Genomic DNA, 18,254 nt, shown 5'->3' on the forward strand with positions numbered 1-18,254 from the left:
TTGAGCCAAATTTTAGTTTTAATGACCAAATATATATAATATATAATATATATAGATATATATATATATATATATATATATATATATATATTATATATATATATATATATATATATATATATATATATATATAATGGATAAAAGCAAGGAGGGCCAAAAGGGCTAAGTAAAAATCAAATAAGGTAAAAGGAAACACTCACCAGACAGTAGGAAAATTCAAAATTTTCGCTAATTTACAGCATCATCGGTGTGAGAAGAAACAGAAGACGGAACCGGAAGTTGGGGTCCTGCAGAGTTGCCAGGTCCCCATTGAAGAAGAAGCGGTGCGTAGAACGAAAAAAACACTGGTTCTATGCACCGCTTCTTCTTCAATGGGGACCTGGCAACTCTGCAGGACCCCAACTTCCGGTTCCGTCTTCTGTTTCTTCTCACACCGATGATGCTGTAAATTAGCGAAAATTTTGAATTTTCCTACTGTCTGGTGAGTGTTTCCTTTTACCTTATTTGATTTTTACTTAGCCCTTTTGGCCCTCCTTGCTTTTATCCATATATATATATATATATATATATATATCACAGAATGCTATTACTCACTACTTTTATCCATCCTGCTGTTTAGACTCTATTCTCGCAGTGTAGTAAAATTCACAACAGGATAATTTTGTATGCATGAAAAATGTGGCTTGTTTTTTTTTACTTATACCAAATAGGTATCTTTTTGGTACATTCCTCGTATTATCACAGTTCATTATAATATACATATGTTTGTTCTTTTATTAACAATTTGAACATTTCTCTCTACAGATTCAACGTGGTGTTATTACTATTCCCAAGTCAGTGACAAAATCCCGAATCCAGCAAAACATTGACATTTTTGACTTCCAGTTGACTCCAGAAGATATAAAATATTTGGATACATTTGACTGCAATGGCCGAGTGTGCCACTTGGACTGGTGAGTGAATTCTGTTGTTGTTGTTGTTCTTGTTTTTTTAAATTTATTTAGTTATTACTGCATTTTAAGTGTGGAGTTAGTAATGCACTTGCTGGTACAGAGGATAATTTGTTGTATGAGGCTCATACAATAAATAATGAGGCAGAGGATATTTCACAGTACTTACATAATGAACCTCAGAAGTATTGTCCACCACTGTTTAGGCATTTATCCCATTGTATGTGACACCAGTTACAAAATGGCATGCTCGTAGAACTCCTTTGGCTGCTGTTGGAACCAATTGCGCACGTACTCCTTGACGTCATCGTCCAATTGAAACAGTTGCCCCGCAGTGCTTTTTTGAGCTCACCGAAGATGTGGAAGTCACACGGAGACAGATCTGGACTACAGGGGGGTGGCTCAGGACTTCCCACTTGAATTTTTGCAGACATTTCTTTGTTGTGTTGGCTGTGTGTGGTTTAGCTTTGTCGTGCAATAGGATTACACCACAAGAAAGGTGACCGGGACGTTTCGATTTGATTGCCTTCCTGAGCTTCGTTAACATTTCACAATACCGCTGGGCATTGACCCTAACTCCATGCTCCAGGAAGTCGACAAGGAGTGGTCCGTTGCAATCAAAGAAAAATGAAAGCATGACCTTGCCGGCACTAGTGTGGAGGATCTTGAACTTTTTTGGTGGACGGGAATCTGCTTGCTTCTAAACATGGAATGACTGGACATGGCCGCTGCTCGGTTACCAGCATTTGCACATACCTTGCCAGTCACGTAACACCATCTAGCGAGAAAACGTGTGCCAATCAGTTTCACCACACGTGCACCTCCATTTCGGGCCCATTGACCTATTTCTACTTACCATAGTTTTGGTGTAATGTCCTCTGCCTCATTATTTATTGACTGAGCCTAATATAAGGACTTGGATTCTGATCTAGAAGAGGTTTTACGTGACTCGTCATTTAGCTCTGGAGATGAATGTCTGGCTTTTGACGAAGAAGATTAAAAGTTTATTCTTTCCTAAGTACGTTATTTGTTGAAAGTAAACCTACATATTACTTTAGATTTGAAATACAATAAATTAACTGTAATATTCAGTGAGAAAGCTTTTCCTCAAAAATGTGTCCAAACAATGGGGGTGCATCTTATATGCCGGCAAATATGGTAATTAATTTATTTATTTAATATAAAAAGGTAAAAAAAAAAAAGGTAAAGTGCTCCCCTGTGCTTAGCACCATGCCATGAAGGTGTATAGGGGGTGTGGGGGTAATGCCCACACTTTCTTGATCCGGTCGTGAGTGGGAGTGATGTGATCAGCATCATGCCCCTGACTGCCTTTACCCCCCAGGGTTTCCCCCAGGTACCCATGTCATTCGACGCTGGGTGGGCACCGGGGCCGCTTCCAATGTTAGAAAAGTTCCTGGATTTGAACCGGCTGGGGATCGAACCCGGGACCTTTAGCATGGTATAACATCAATGTTTGTGCAGGATTGTCAAAGTAAAGGGTCCATTGGAACTTGAATTTGCCTCAGCACTAACTTTTTCGAATGTGTCCCTTTTTTAGAGAACCATGGCAATATTCAAAATTATGAAAAATTCTGTTTAGAATTCATCCACTTCAATCAGTTGAATTTTTAGCTTTCTCTGTTTCTAAAGTGTTCAGTGACCATGGGGTTATATCATTTGATGCAATGTAGGTAAGAAATGACTGCTTGAAAAATATTATTAACATAAACAAACTTGCTCCTCCAATGAAAGGACATTAGAGATAAAGTGTACTGCTCAATCCACCACAAAATTGAACAAAGGTGTCTCGTTTCAATTAAGGGGTCTCTGGTTCGATTTCTAGTGTGCACACATCATTGGCTGCAATTTATTTTTTAAGAACTGCTTGGTCTCCCCCCTTTTTTTTTTGATTGCCGCTATAGGTTGCAATTGATGTTGTAATTATTATAATTTGGGCTCTATTAATGGATTTAGGTAACTGATCCATCCACACATCTCCAACACTTTCTGAACAGTTTCTCATTCTTTTCTCAGACAACCCCCAAATTGTTCGTGTACGCACAATGTATTGTCATTTCTTGCTCTACTACATAAAACCTTATACTCCCAGATGAAAAAAATATAGATAAACCTTTTCACCTCCCCCTCCCCTTTTGGCAGAGAAGGATATTTGCGGAAAATGAATATGTGTCATAATATCTCGGTGAACCACCCAGGTAAGCAATGCACGAGCCATGCCTTGCACTGCAATCGGGGGCATGTCCAGGATTTTCAAAAGGGAAGGGAGGGTATGTATACTTTTTGTAGTCAGCCCATATTTTGCCATCTTTAGACTTTCTTTTCTTTAGGAATATTGGACCAAGGGGGAGGGGTTATGACCCCCACCAACCCTCCCTTTGGCATGCCACTGACTGTAATGATAACAATTATTTGATATAGTGAGAAAATTGGGTAAAATAAATAATACAGTAAAACCTGTCTATCCCGGAACATGATGGTTCCGAGCAAAATTTTCCGTCTTAACAGTTTTCCTTCTTATACAGGGTTGACTTTAAATACAGTATAGAGCGCTGCAGGAAATAATGGTAGACAGATTTACATTTCGCATTACTTATAATGTAAGAGTACTAATGCATGTACGTACATGAATAAAAATGCAATACATTCATCAATTCCATCATATCATCACTCATCCCCTTCTTCGCAAATTAGCCAAAAGTGGCACAAAAAGCGAAGTAAAATGGACACTCACAAACATCCATGTCCATGCCAGGATTCGAATCCGAGACCCCTGGCGTCGTAGCACAATGTGCATAGAGGGAAAGAGAAAGATGGAATAAGAGAGGTGAAGAAAAATTGAGATAAAAGTGAAGAAAAAAGAAAGAAACAAAGAGAGATAACAAGAAAAATGATGAAAGAACAGAGGAGAAATAGACAAAGAAAGGTGGAGAAAGAGGATAAGAGATGAAAGAAAGAAACGGATTAGTATTGTAGTGCATTCTTTCATATCGATAATGTTACTGATAAGTGAGTGGCAACAAAGGCGTGTTCCACTTACAGTATTGCATTGTTTTCTTGGGAGCGAAAAAAATAAAGGAAGAAATTTCCGTCTTACTGAAATAAAAATATTGCGTTGGTCTTTAAATGGTGTTCTGTTTCTGCATTAAGGATTTCATTTTCAGGTTTAAAATCTGTCCGTTCTGGGGACTTTTTTTCCGTATTTACTGGTTTCCTTCTTATAGAGGTTCCGGGATATGCAGTTTTTACTGTATATAATATGGTTCCAGGACAGTCACTATAGAGCTTGAGTTTTGTTTTAAGTCCACACTATGCACAGATATGCTAATTGGAAGTGGACTACATTTGTAAGTGGGGATTTGAATCACTGTGTGCCTCCATTGGATATTAAACCCAGGACACACCTTGTGTACGAGGTGACAATGCTATTAATATGGCAATGAGGGGTCCGGACAGTCAATGCAAACAAATAGCTGACAATCTCTGTCTCCTTCATAGTAGTCACCTCCGCTGTTCACACACTGTTGTTCTTTTCCCAACTCTTCCTGTAAAATTAGGTTCACAGTATTGAGTTATTCAGGCAACATGTGTGATGCCTTCATAACCTGTTCCTGATACAAGCCACATATGTGTGGTTGAAGGCTGCCCAGATATTGGATAATCACCCACTGACACCTGCTTTGAACAAATCTCTTGTGCCAATAAAACTCATGGGTTCGTGATAAAGCCTGGTCTCTGCATGCATGTTGTAAAGGCACAAAGTTTTGAGTAGCTGTCTTTTCCAGTAACAAAACTTGATATCCATTATTTGTTCTACTTCTGCGCCCCCCCCCCCCCACATACACACACACACACACACACACACACACACACACACACACACACACACACATATACATACATACATATAAATTGGGGCCTTCCCAATGGTGCAATGGTGCGTGGTCGCCTTGTAATCAAGGAGTCCCACGTTCGATACCCGGTGGAGGCACAAGTGGTTCGGATCCTACTTTAAACTGTAGGTCCAGTCCCGATTAGCCTTAGTGTGCATAAAGTGGACTTAAAACACTAAATCAATCAATCAACATATAAATCAAAGATAAGTGAAATACTTCCTAAGGACTCTGATGCCACTTGGCAGAATGCCACTGAACAAATTAACAAAAGTAGTATGTACGAGGGAGGGGCGTTCAAGTCAAATTGAGTTTTGAGTTATCAAATAAAAGAATGAATTTCGAGGAATGGAGACTATTTATTTTCCAACATACTCCCCTGGTTCATTATCCACTGGCACTTATCCCACTATCCCAGTGTTTAACTAATGCCTGGAAAATTTTGGCAAAAAGAGATTTGTCAGTATACCTGAACTATCTAAGGACAGCCCGCTTCAAGACTGGGATCGTCACTGATGGATGTATGGCAATCTTTGAATCGTTTACACCATTTAAATGTCTCACTGCGGCTGAGCATGAAATCATCTGTAGATCTCCATGGATTTTATGCCTTCATTCACAAGAAGCTTCCATTGTCACACGCTGTTCCATGCACGCACTAACATTGTTCGTTAAATTAGGCATGCACAGGAGATGTACAGGGTGGCGCGGAGCCGACTGACACATTTGATATGTTCATATATGATGAAAGAAAGGAAGGAGAATAAGGAAAACCGTATGTAATGGTACATTGAAGTATGCAATTTTATTACTAACAACTTACAAGTTCATTTTTTGAAAATTACATCAGACAGGTGGCCTCCTTTGGCATGAATGCATTGTTGCAGACGTCTCTGGAAGTTATCTCCGTAGTTCCTCATAAATAACCGTTACTTCCTCAACAATGGCTTCTTTCAGTTGTTGAAGAGTCGTAATGTGCCTTCTGAACACACGGTCTTTCAAGAATCCCCAGAGACTGCTGGCGTGCCGAGCATTGTGGACTACGTTCACTCTCTGCAAGTTCTCGGGCGTATGCACTGTTGTTGGAGCTCCATGTTTCACATCCAATTCACTGCCATTTTCTTCAAATTTCTTCACCAAAGCCAACATGATATTCCGAGACTGTACGTTACCATGTCGGCTAACAATGAATTGTTTTCTGAACAATCGCAGCACTTTAACCACTGACTTCGTTTCGTAATAACTACGAACACAGAAAACGCGATGTTCAACGCTCCAATGGTCCTTTATGACAGTTGCTGTCTTCATATGAAATGGCATCCTATCCTCTTCTCATTTCCTCCACAATCCACTTCAAACTATCGCGCATGCGTAATATATTCAACTTTCAAATGTGTCAGTCGGCTCCACGCCACCCTGTACTACGTAGAATTCCTGGTCGAGCCTGCATTTTTTGCTGAAAATTCTATTAATATTGTTGTTTGCCATTTTGATTACCGGTCTCTGGACTGGCTCTCGACATGTGCACCATCTATTAGTAATAGGACACACTAGTCACTTACTACTGCATGTAGTACCACCATGCTAGCGTACAATATGTCTGTAAAATTAAAAGTCCCGGTTTAACTTGAATGCCCCTTGTTTGTGTTCATGTATCTATTGGCACAAGAGCACAACCTTAGTAGTATTACTTTAGTGTTTGTTGTAATTGATTGATTAACTGAGCTGGTTTATTTTACTTTGCTTTTCTGCCACTTCTTGCTAATCAGAGAGGTGGATGAGTGATGATATGATGAAATTGATTAAGGGAAACTCGCAATAGTGCATCCTTGCACAGGCCAGGATTCGAACCTGGGACCCCTGCTATCATAGCATGATGTGCTAACCACTCCACCATGGAGGTCGACTTTTTCTTGTAATAAAACTCTACGCAGGAGGTCATGAAAGGGCTTGAACACTGCAATAAATCACTCTGTCCTTCCGTAATGTGCGCTATTATGTGGACCCCACATTTCAAAACACACATTTACTGCTGTTTACATGACTTTTGCATTTATCTTAGTATTCTCTTAGTAATGAATGCTGATCAGGTATTCTATTACACACTTTTATTCATAAATGCAAGAATATTATCATAAATTCACTTTCACATTGTTATAATTACGCATTCATTTTGACATTTCTGAATGTTCACTGCAAATACGTGGTGGATGGTCTGCTGGTGTTCCGGGCAACATGGGATAAAGCAATTTGTGCATCAGGTCTTCACCTTTCTGTTCAATGAACGTGGGCATAGCTGGCAACGTACCTTTTTATGCGGCTCTTGAATACCTGTTCCAGTTGCTGCAGCGTGTGGTTTCTGAATATCCACCCCCAATGATCTAAGTGAAAGGCGAACTCCAGACTGCAGAGCTTGGGGTTTCTGAAGTCTTCTCTGTACGAGATCATTGACCAGCTCTCTTCCAAAGTCTTTCAAGAACAAGCGACATCGATGGTACTTTCAAGATTCCCAATCTGAGTACCTCTAAATCCAAATTATGAATCTGGCAACATCTACACAGTCCAGCATGTTGGACCAGAAGACCACAGGTCTTCACAATTGAGAAGCGCGGTCATGTGACACTTGCAATGATGTGTGCATAGAGTTCCACCTCTCGAGAAACATAGATAGATGGCTCGCGCAAATTCTTACAGGAACAATTTTCAGTGAGGCAGGAAACTGATGCAAGTGAATTCTACCTTATAACTATGGGGTCCACACGGACCCCAGGTCCCAGGACATTCATGGACAAATTTTTAAAAAATTCTAACCACCCCTGGTATATGTGTAGTGAAATTTTTACCCCATGTTACACACGTTTTGAACCCAGAGAACGATATATATTATTTTTGGCAACTAGTTAAAAGTGCTTGCGGTCCGCATGGACCCCAGTGTTGATTTTTAGGAGTTAATGTAAAGAACATGCCATCACTTTTGTAATTCATAAAACTTTTCATTACAGGGTAAAGGACCACAAGTACTTTCCATTCAACATTGATTTCTAATTTGTGCCAGAGAAAGCAGAGCATTGATATGAAGCAAAATTCACCTGGTCTACCACAAGATTCACAAGTTAAATTTGTGTGATATGAAAACAGCCATTGGCCTATTAAACATTGATGTTGCTGATATTTGAGAAGCAAAGATATGATTCTAATATCTTCATTTGATGTCAGAATTTTATATTTGTAGTATGATATGCATTTTTAGGTTGTCTAAAACTAGTCCACATGGTATCAACATTAGCAGGTCTAAAAGATACTTTCAATGGCATAACAGATTTTAGTTGTATACGAATAAGTTGTAGGTGCCCTCATTGGTTGTCTTGTTACCTGGAAAAGCAGCATTTCATTAGATACCCATATATGTATATGTTGCATTTGCATTGCTTTGAACTTTAAATCTTTTAATTACCTAATTATTTTAGGACACGACTGTTACTTAGTGACTGTTTGGAAAACTGTTCTGTTTATTCATTTTGACTATGCTTAGTTGCTCATTTGTATTATTATTATTTTTGCTTATGTTTTTTTGTTGTTGTTTCAAAACATGATCCTTCAGTGATGGCAAGCTTACCACTGAATTATAATTATGTAAGCTTTTGAGAAGAATAAAGTTGCATGAAAGATACGTACTTTATCTTTTTTACCCTTAATAAATATAAACCTGTGATTGAGTTGGTGTTTTAAGTCCACTTTATGCACAGTAAGGCTAATCGGGACTGGACCTACAGTTTAAAGTTGGATCCAAACCACTATGTGCCTCCATGCGTGACTCTCGGCATACCCAGTTTTTAGTGAAAATCCGGTCTGCCATTCCAAGCCCAACTAACGAACAGTGCCTTTGCATAATTTTATAGAATTTCAATTTGTATAGTTTTATAGAATCTAAATTGTTGGAAGAAAAGATCTAATCTTAATAATGGAGGGTTTGGCGTTTTAGACCATTATCGAACATATTTTAAGAACCCAGTCTCTGGCACCGTGTGTGACCATCGACGTAACTTTTCTCGCGCAACCAACGAAGGGTTAAGCTCGCAATATTCGTGATGAATCTGTGTGGTCTCCATTTGCTTACCTGCTGAATGATGACGGAGACTTTGTGCATTTCTAGTACTTCATCAAAATATTTTACTCCATGAAATGTTACCGATTGATTAATATGTTTTACATTTGCCTTTTTGGCTAATTGCAATGAGATACCTGCAGAGGATTATACTGGCTGCAAGTCCAGATGCCAGAGCCTCAATAGTCTGCAAAATGCAGTCAGAGATTTGGAAGAGAGGGTGACATTTTAATGTCTAAAGAAAGGATCACCCCTTTCAGCCACCTACAACTTGACAAAAAATTGAAAATTTTAAAAATTATGAATCAACAAAATCTATTTATGTATATTAATAGGTTTTGAATCTTTTATTTTAATCAAACAAGTACCTATAATTGCTAATAATACCTGTATATTAATTTCATTGTGGGGGACACAAAAAAGTTCTTAAAATGCAAGAACCAATAAAAACAGGCAGTGTCGCACTACAACCCCATTCAGGCATTCTTTTCTTAAACTTAGAAATAACACTCATTTACATTTTTTAATCATAAACTTAGAATTAACACTCGCTTACATTTTTGAATCATCCTGAAAATGCAAAAACTATGGCTGGGATAATGGCACATTTAGCTTACGGAAATTGTACTAAGACCAGAGTTTTTGTCCAGAATGCATTTAGGTCAGTCCATACCGAATGGTCCAGCACTGGTTGCTTGACCATTTTTAAAATTTTCAATGTTTTTGTTATTCTAACCCCCATGAAGGGGTAGTTCAAAGCAGACATTATTTTTCTGGAACTTGACTTTGTTTAAAAATGGAGGCCATTTTTTGTTTCATGACTTGGGGTATTTTTGGCCTTTGCACACAGTTGTGAAAATTATGATAACTCTGCTAAGAAAAATGATAGAAAGCTGTGGCAAACACATTGTTTTCAGTACATTTCAAGCTTTATTTTATGTTCTGTACCTTTTTTCACTATCTCTAATGAAAATCGCTGAAATTTAAGGCCAGAATTGATGTTCAAGTTTGAACAAAATTCAAAGTTTAGGATTTGTTTAGTAGAGACGGAATGTAATATCAGAGCTATATTTTTTTTTAGAGGAAACATATGTATCCAAAGTTTTGCAGAAAATGTTTGAGCTCTGCTAGTGCTTTCCTCTTTTAGTTATAGCTCTTTAAAATATACATATATATATTTTCAAAATTTGAGTCACTATATATCTGGTGGGGGACCTAATATTAATTTGATATGAGCAAGATATGTTCCAATTGCAAAAAATATGACTGCAATCAGACTTCTTGAAACTCAAATATGACAGATAGTTTTATAAACTTTATAAATTCCTGTTGCAACATTCCCAATTTTGTTTTATCCTGGTAGACAGAAAGTTCTTTTGTGGAAAATTTTGACAGCATAGCGCAATGTATCTTTTAGGATACAAAAACAGAACATATATTTGTTTTCATTTGTTCACAAAATGAAAATTTGGAAATTATTTTATTATATGCTACTGTAATAAAAAATAAAGCCGTGGCAGCTCAGTCAGTACAGCGTCTGACTACCATGCAAGAGGCCCGGGGTCGGGTTCGAACCCCGGCAAGGGAGAACCGGTCTTTTTTCCACCTGTTCAAGTGGCTCCGGTGCCCACCCAACATGTTTGCCCTTTGGGGCAGTTTCTATATCTACCCTTAGTGTCCTCTTTTGTCCTTTGGGGCATTTTTTGTATCTATCCTTCGTGGTCCCCCCCTCCATGATATAGATATCATTCTATCGGATGTGAGCCAGTGGTCTCATAATGAAGGTGGTTGTGGTTCATATTCTAGTTGGGCGTGATGAAACATCTTCAAGAGCTGGGTGGACACGTTTCTTCCTGTGTTCAATTTACGTCAAAATATCTGTAGCAGTTCATGGCAACCTACTTCCAAAAAATGAAACTAGGGGACAACTAATATAGTATCACAGTCATTTGCAGCATCTTCACCTTGACGTGAAGAACTTTCCAAGTCAGAAATTCTATGTCAGGTGAAATGATACTCATAATTTTTCCTGGCTTCCAAGAGTCTCATAAAATATGGAAAGTTCAATTTTCTAAAAATATATAATGAATAATTCAAATATGAAAAGTATTTTTGTATGCCTGTATGGTAACATAAAATCTGCCATTTCTGTTAACAAGTCCATTGAGGGGTAAACTTACTATCTTGCCATCAAAAGTTCTGGATTCAAATCCCAGTCAGACACACGTGATCCTTTGAGTGTGTCCTTTTATAAATTTTATCTAATCATGAATCACATTCAGCACCATAATTAGCAAACATTGTTTTATTTTCCTTACATTTTCCAACAAATAAAAGAATAGTGAATTATTAAATAATAACATATCATTTTCTAATGTTTATAGTAATATAGAAGAGCTTATAAATCTTATAACATAATTGAAATTATGTATAGAATATAGTCCCGGACCATAAAATAGAATTTTGAAGTAACTATTATTGAAAGATATTGAAAAAAAAATATATGTGATATTGTTCACATATGCAATATAATCTGGTCCCAAAATCTCATTATGCTGAGTGGGCAATGTATCTTCTCGGATACAATCAACTTTCATTCCCTAAATCTAGCCAAATATAATAGATGTGGCTATATTTTCTATCTCTTACATTTATTTCACAGCATCTTTCTGCTAGATATTCAAAAGATGGCACCACTCACCAGTATGAAACTTTACATGTATCTTGTTAGACCCATTGCCACTCCTGTGGGAAATCTCAATATGCTGGCTATATAGAGGCTCCTACATTATATGTATCTTGAGAGATACATATTCCCTTTAAGGGTTAATAGGTTTTCTGAAGGTGCACAAAGGTCAAACTCCCTTCCACATATTACACCCTGGGACTGTTTTTTTGCAGATTAATGAGTCTCTCGTGCCTGGATAATGTTGTGTAGGAATTGTGGTTTAACATCCATGTGTGTTTGTTTTCTCCCTTCATTCATCTCGCTGTATCGCTATTCATCCCCATTGTCGCAATTAGTCAAAGATGATTGAATTACATTACACTTTTCTATCAATCAAACCCAAAATGTGCTGATTATAATCTATAATTTGTAATGATAGAACAGGGGTTTCCAACTGGTGGCCCACAGGCTGCATGCAGCCCACAATGCCTTTTCTTGCAGCCCGTAAAGCCAGTTTGCAAAAATACATTAATTTTATGTATTTTTATTCAAATACGTTCTATTTTTAATTAAGGAACGGAAGCTCTGTGAAGATAGACAATATCAAAGGTAGAATTGATTTTGCAGTCAATAATGATCATCAGAAGAATTTAAAGTGACGTAACTTTCTCTTCACACAATGCATTCCTCCCCTTCGATATGCAGAATGAACTCGCCAGCTTCCCACCTCTTTGCTATGCGGAATGAACTTGCCCGCTTCCGCGAAGGCTTCACTATTTGTGTTTAGAAACAAACTGCAGAGCGGCGCTATAGAGATATGTTTTACTACACACGAAGTACGAAGAGATTTCCAGTGTTCCAACTCGGATTGTACTGTGACTGATTGTTAAAGTTTGTGCAAATATCGAAATGAGCCATATGAAATGAGCAGCATCCAGCTATTTAGCAATCATCTTGGCGTTAACATCGAAGAACAAGAAGCTTCTCTCCAACTTGAATTGTGTGATTTACAAGGCGATGTGTTCCTTCAAATCAGGCTAGAAAAGGGCCCAGAGTTTTTCAAATACCTTTCAAAGGAACTCTTTCCAAACCTTCGTAGTTTTAGGCAAAGAATGACATTGATGTTCGGCAGCACATACACGTGTGAAAGTGTTTTTTCTTCAATGAAGTTCATCAAGAACCGCTACAGAAGCCGACTGGCAGATTCTTCACTGCTTCACCTTTCAAATACAGAAATTGAAGTGGGCATTCCAATTTTGATAAAAGAAGCAGATCGGCTTCAATTTTCACATTGAACACTTACTATGAAGGATTCTTATTTGTATGGTGTGATTTTAATTTCTTTCAATTCATCCATAAGTATTGGGTTTTTATGAAATAAATTATAATTATACAATTTTGATTTGTGATTCCATTGTTTCTATTGCCTCATGTAAGAACTTTAGGTCATGCGAAAGTACTAAGTACTTACAATTCTTGTAATTTTTAATCCCCCCCCTCCTCAAAAAAAATGTGGCCTGCCAATCGAACGCTGGATATAATTTTGGCCCTCCGACCTTTTGAAGTTGGAAACCACTGTGATAGAATCACTACAAGATCCTTTTTTTTTATTAGTTTTTATGTATGTTCAATGTTATTTTTTTTAGTGACAGCCATACTTCTTTTTTATGCAGAGCTGGCCTACGTGACGGTGAAAGCCAGCTTGCAGGAGGCAGGTAGTTTCAAAATCTTGTCCTTTCAACCTGAGGGGGTTGAAAAAAGTTCAGTTTACTAGTTTTTTTTCGAATCGCCTATATAAGGGAACCAATTGAGTAACAGGGGTTGGCATTCTTACGTTTTTTTGGGCAAGAGGAGGAGACCTTTGGAAGGTTCTTCGGTGCTGGTAGAGTGGCAGGGCTAGTCAAATGGCTAGCGGTCACAGATCAACCATTTTCTTACATCGATTACGCAATTTTTCCTGATTAGTTTGGTGACAAGCAAACGCTTAGTTTTCGTTGGACATTTGTATTATCCTTAGAGAAACGTCGTATCCGAGGGAATTAAAGGATGCGTTTAATTACAAGTATATGTCTATCCGTTGGTGACAAGCCAAGTACTTTGTAGTGTGAAAATATTAGTTTCAATTTGTAGATTCAACACTGTCAAGGTGTCCGGTTTTTATTTAATCTTGGATTAATGGGACTGTGACCAGGGTGGAAAAAGAATCGTATCAGTTTTGTTTTTATATATTTTCAATAACAGCGCATAATTAATTGTTGTAATTTAACCCAAGTTTAGTTATTTTTGCGTGGCAATTTTCATTAGCTTCAAGAAAGGGAGGGAATTAGAGAAAAATGTCATGTATGTAGTGACAAGCTAGATACATTTTTTTAACTAGTACTGCTGGTCTAGGCCAGCGTACGAACCTCTCATATATATATTACAGTTATAACACCATTAAGCCTTGTTTCCATGATATGAAAAACTCAATATGCTGACCAAGGCAGAAATTTATTTTATTATAAAACATAAACTAAACGTAACTTTCCAATCTTCTAGCAAGGTCTTCTTCAGACTCTGCACCAAGTACAAATGTAACAAGCTACAAAACAGGACGATATATATATACACAAAAATTACTCCCCTCCAGACTATTAGAAAGTTGTTCTGGAACATTCTAGCAGGTCGCTTTCCCTTGTCAACTAAACTTTCACCTGAAAGGCTAAACATTTTCTTCCATATGGAATGTGGTTGTACTTTTTATCTCATGCTCTTTTTCCTTCATTTTTCTTCCTTCTTCTCTCCTCTTTCTTTCTTGTCCTTTCCACTCTTTCTAACACCTTCTTCCATTCTTTCTTTATCTTCAGTTCCCCATTCCAGTTCATTGTGTCTTCTTCACCCTTCTTCTCTATTTCCTTGGCCTCCTTCCATTTTATCACTAATATTCTCTTCTCCCTTCCTATCTGCTTAGCCTCATCCCACTCTATGCCATGTCCTCTTTCTCTCCTGTGTTTAAATATCGCATTTCTCTCTCGTACATCATCCCTATGTTGTTTCAACCATATGCCAAAATGGAAGGGAACGAAGAGGCAGCTCGACATATTTGCCAAAGAAATTCAAGATGAAGAAAGAGGGATATTATTGGAACTCGAAATAGAAGAAGAAGACAAGATAAGCTACCTACATATATTGATGAAAAGGAAAAGAGGACAAAAAATTGAAACCGCTTGGCATCAGAAGAAGTGTGCAGCAGGGGTATTCTGCCACAAAAGAAGTGATGTAAGTGAGATGACAAAAATAAATTTTATAAAGAATATAGAGGACAGAATCAAGAAAATATGCATGAAAGAATGTGAAAAAGAAGGCAAAATAAATAGCCTATGGAAACAGCTGGAAAAGAATGACTATGAGAAGGAGGATAGACTGGACATAAACAGAAGAAGGAAGAAAAGTGGCAGGGAAGAATTGGAAGAGATAGAAAAAGAGAGGAGGTTTGGAATAAGGAGTATGGGGAAGACCACAGAAAAGATATGCAAAGTGATTAGGAAAGCGGGCATTAAAACTTACAGGAAGAGCGGGAGAAGCACCTTAAGAATAGCAAAGAATGTAAACAAGGAAAACAGAGAAGAGGAAGAGGAAGGGATTAACTACGAAGTGAAATGTAAAGAATGTCAATGTGTGTACATAGGAGAAACGAAAAAGAGGCTGAAAGACAGATTGAAACAACATATGGATGATGTACGACTTAAGAGAGAGAGAAATTTGATATTTAAACACACGAGAGAAACAGGACATGACATAGAGTGGGATGAGGCTACGCAGATAGGAAGGGAGAAGAAAATACTAGTGAGAAAATGGAAGGAGGCCAAAGAAATAGAGAAGAAAGGTGAAGAAGATACAATGAACTGGAATGGGGGACTGAAGATAAACAAAGAATGGAAGAAGGTGTTAGAAAGAGTGGAAAGGACAAGAGAGAAAGAGGAGAAGAAGGAAGAAGAATGAAGGAAAAAGAGCGTGAGATAAAGAGTACAACCACATTCCATATGGAAGAAAATGTTTAGCCTTTCAGGTGAAAGTACAGTTGACAAGGGAAAGCCACCTGCTAGAATGTTCCAGAACAACTTTCTAATAGTCTGGAGGGGAGTAATTTTTGTGTATACAGGGTGACCTGTAATTAGATGTATTCCCTGAAAGGGATTAAAGTAGAGGCAATTTGCAATAAATTTGACCATATGATACCCCGTCCGAAAATTAGTAGTTTTCGAGATAATCAAATTTCTATTGTTTTGTTTTTTAAATGACAAAATTTTCACATAAAAATACGAATTGAGAAAAACAGCTCATTGTATGGCACATAGTTCAGCGTTTTCTGATAGCTAACAAATAAGTGGTTTGTTGAAAAAAAGTTTGTCCCAAATAACAATCACATGTAAGGAACGGGTGGATCTAAACTTACAAGTAGTGATAAAAATCCAATCTTAGTTTACTTGGCAACATATTAATAACAAAAATGGTATGATACGAAGCGTATAAATTACTTCCTTGTGTCATCAGCTATCCAACAGGGTACAAATGTTGCTAACATTCACATTTGTGTACAAGAAATAATACTTCATTCATCTTCATGTGAATGGAATCAACAATACAATTAATGAACATTACACGTCTTGCTCAAAGTGGGCACCTCCGTTACGAATGCAGGCAGAAGTATGGATGGGCATCATCACCAATCATTTGATCGAGCCATTTTTCCTGCCCCAAATCTTAAATGGCATCACTTATGAACAGTTTTTGAGGAACAGGATGGCAATGTTGTTGGAGGATGTACCTCTAGCTACAAGACATGACATGATTTACCAGCATGATGGCTGCCCAGCTCGATTTGATGCCTTGTGACTTTTACATTTGGAGCCACATGAAAGACTTAGTTTACAAGACACCGGTAAACTCGCAAGAAGAGCTCAGGGAGAGGATCTTAACAGCTGGTTAACACATCAAGGACACCATCACATCACGAGTTACGACACCAAATGTCCCTAAAAACCTGCGTGCCTGCATTCGTAACGGAGGTGCCCACTTTGAGCAAGACGTGTAATGTTCTTTAATTGTATTGTTCATTGATTCCATTCACATGAAGATGAATGAAGTATTATTTCTTGTACACAAATGTGAATGTTAGCAACATTTGTACCCTGTTGGATAGCTGACGACACAAGGAAGTAATTTAAGTAATTTGTATGCTTCGTGTCATACCATTTTTGTTATTAATATGTTACGTAAACTAAGAGTGCATTTTTTTTTATCACCACTTGTAAGTTTAGACCCACCCGTTACTTACATGTGATTGTTATTTGGGACAAACTATCTTCCAACCAACCACTTATTTGTTAGTTATCAGAAAACGCTGAAATATGTGCCATACAATGAGCTGTATTTTCTCAATTCATATTTTTATGTGGAAAATTATCATTTTAAAAAAAAATTGAAATTCGATTATCTCGAAACCTACTAATTTTCGGACGGGGTATCATATGGTCAAATTTATTGCAAATTGCCTCTACTTTAACCCCTTTCAGGTAATACATCTAATTACAGGTCACCCTGTATATATATCGTCCTGTTTTGTACCTTGTAACATTTGTACTTGGTGCAGTGTCTGAAAAAGACCTTGCAAGAAGGTTGAAACGTTACATTTAGTTTATGTTTTATAATAAAATTAATTTCTGCCTTGGGGTCAGCATATTGAGTTTTTCATATATTACAGTGTTTAAATTGAAGAAGATCGTGTCATTTTTTATGTGGGGGGTTATTTCATATGTAATTCTTTGTATATATTTAAGCAATAAAATAAATAGTATTTATATATATTTTTAAACATAACATCTGATCTATCATTGAAATAAAAGAACTGAGTTTTCCCTAATATCCATAGTAATGAATAAAGTAGTTATTCTATGCCTTTATAGCCTATTAGATTTCAACTGTTATTGTTAGTTATTAAAGTGTTATGCATCATATTTTGCCTGGGGAAGTAACGAAGACAAGTAACAGGTCAAGCCAAGGCAGGTTACTCTCCTTAGAAGAGAAATAGAGCATAACAAATTATAGAATAAATCCTAGTACAGGCGACAAGGATTTAACCACAAGTGACAAAAATAAAATGCACTATGGAGCACAAGTCAAATCATACACTTATTTTTAATGATTGAGTAACTTCTTAATAAAAAATTGGACCACTTTATATGGACTGACCCTTCTACATAGCCTGATGAACATTAAAAATCCTATGAAACATAGTTGGATTGTGCAGAGCATGTAAATTGATTTCCATGCTCAACTTTGCCTTTTGTGAAAGACAAAATCATTTATTTTTCATTATGGAGCAATAGGCAGTGTTCACATTGAAAATGTGGGGGAGGGGGTGGCAATCATTCCAACTGCTCAAGCTTGAGTTGTGCTTATATCATAATGCTATTGACAGCCTGAGTGTTCTATTTTCCCCATGTAATGGGTGAGAGTTCTCTTGTATCTTCGGTCTTCTATTTTATGTCATATACAGGGTGGTTATAAAGTCTCTATACGTGACAAAATACATTTTTTTGCATGTTATGGGAAGCAATGCTAACCGTAGAAGAAAGAGC

At 37.4% G+C, this 18,254-nt stretch overlaps 1 protein-coding gene across 3 annotated transcripts in view; it reads left to right on the plus strand.

The window, feature by feature from the left end:
* The window catches only part of LOC145997930 (aldo-keto reductase 1B-like), a 33,867-nt gene extending 25,336 nt beyond the window's left edge, over window positions 1-8,531 (plus strand). For all 3 annotated transcript variants that reach the window (XM_083134657.1, XM_083134656.1, XM_083134655.1), the window contains exons 6-7: window positions 805-953; window positions 7,864-8,531. In XM_083134657.1, coding sequence (XP_082990783.1) covers window positions 805-953; window positions 7,864-7,906 — 192 coding nt within the window. In that variant the 3' untranslated portion in view covers window positions 7,907-8,531. The remainder of the gene's footprint in view (window positions 1-804; window positions 954-7,863) is intronic.
* Window positions 8,532-18,254: the final 9,723 nt, after the last annotated feature.

This window comes from Lepisma saccharinum, chromosome 1 (assembly GCF_977018435.1).
Source record: "Lepisma saccharinum chromosome 1, izLepSacc3.1, whole genome shotgun sequence".
NCBI classification, from domain to species: domain Eukaryota; kingdom Metazoa; phylum Arthropoda; class Insecta; order Zygentoma; family Lepismatidae; genus Lepisma; species Lepisma saccharinum.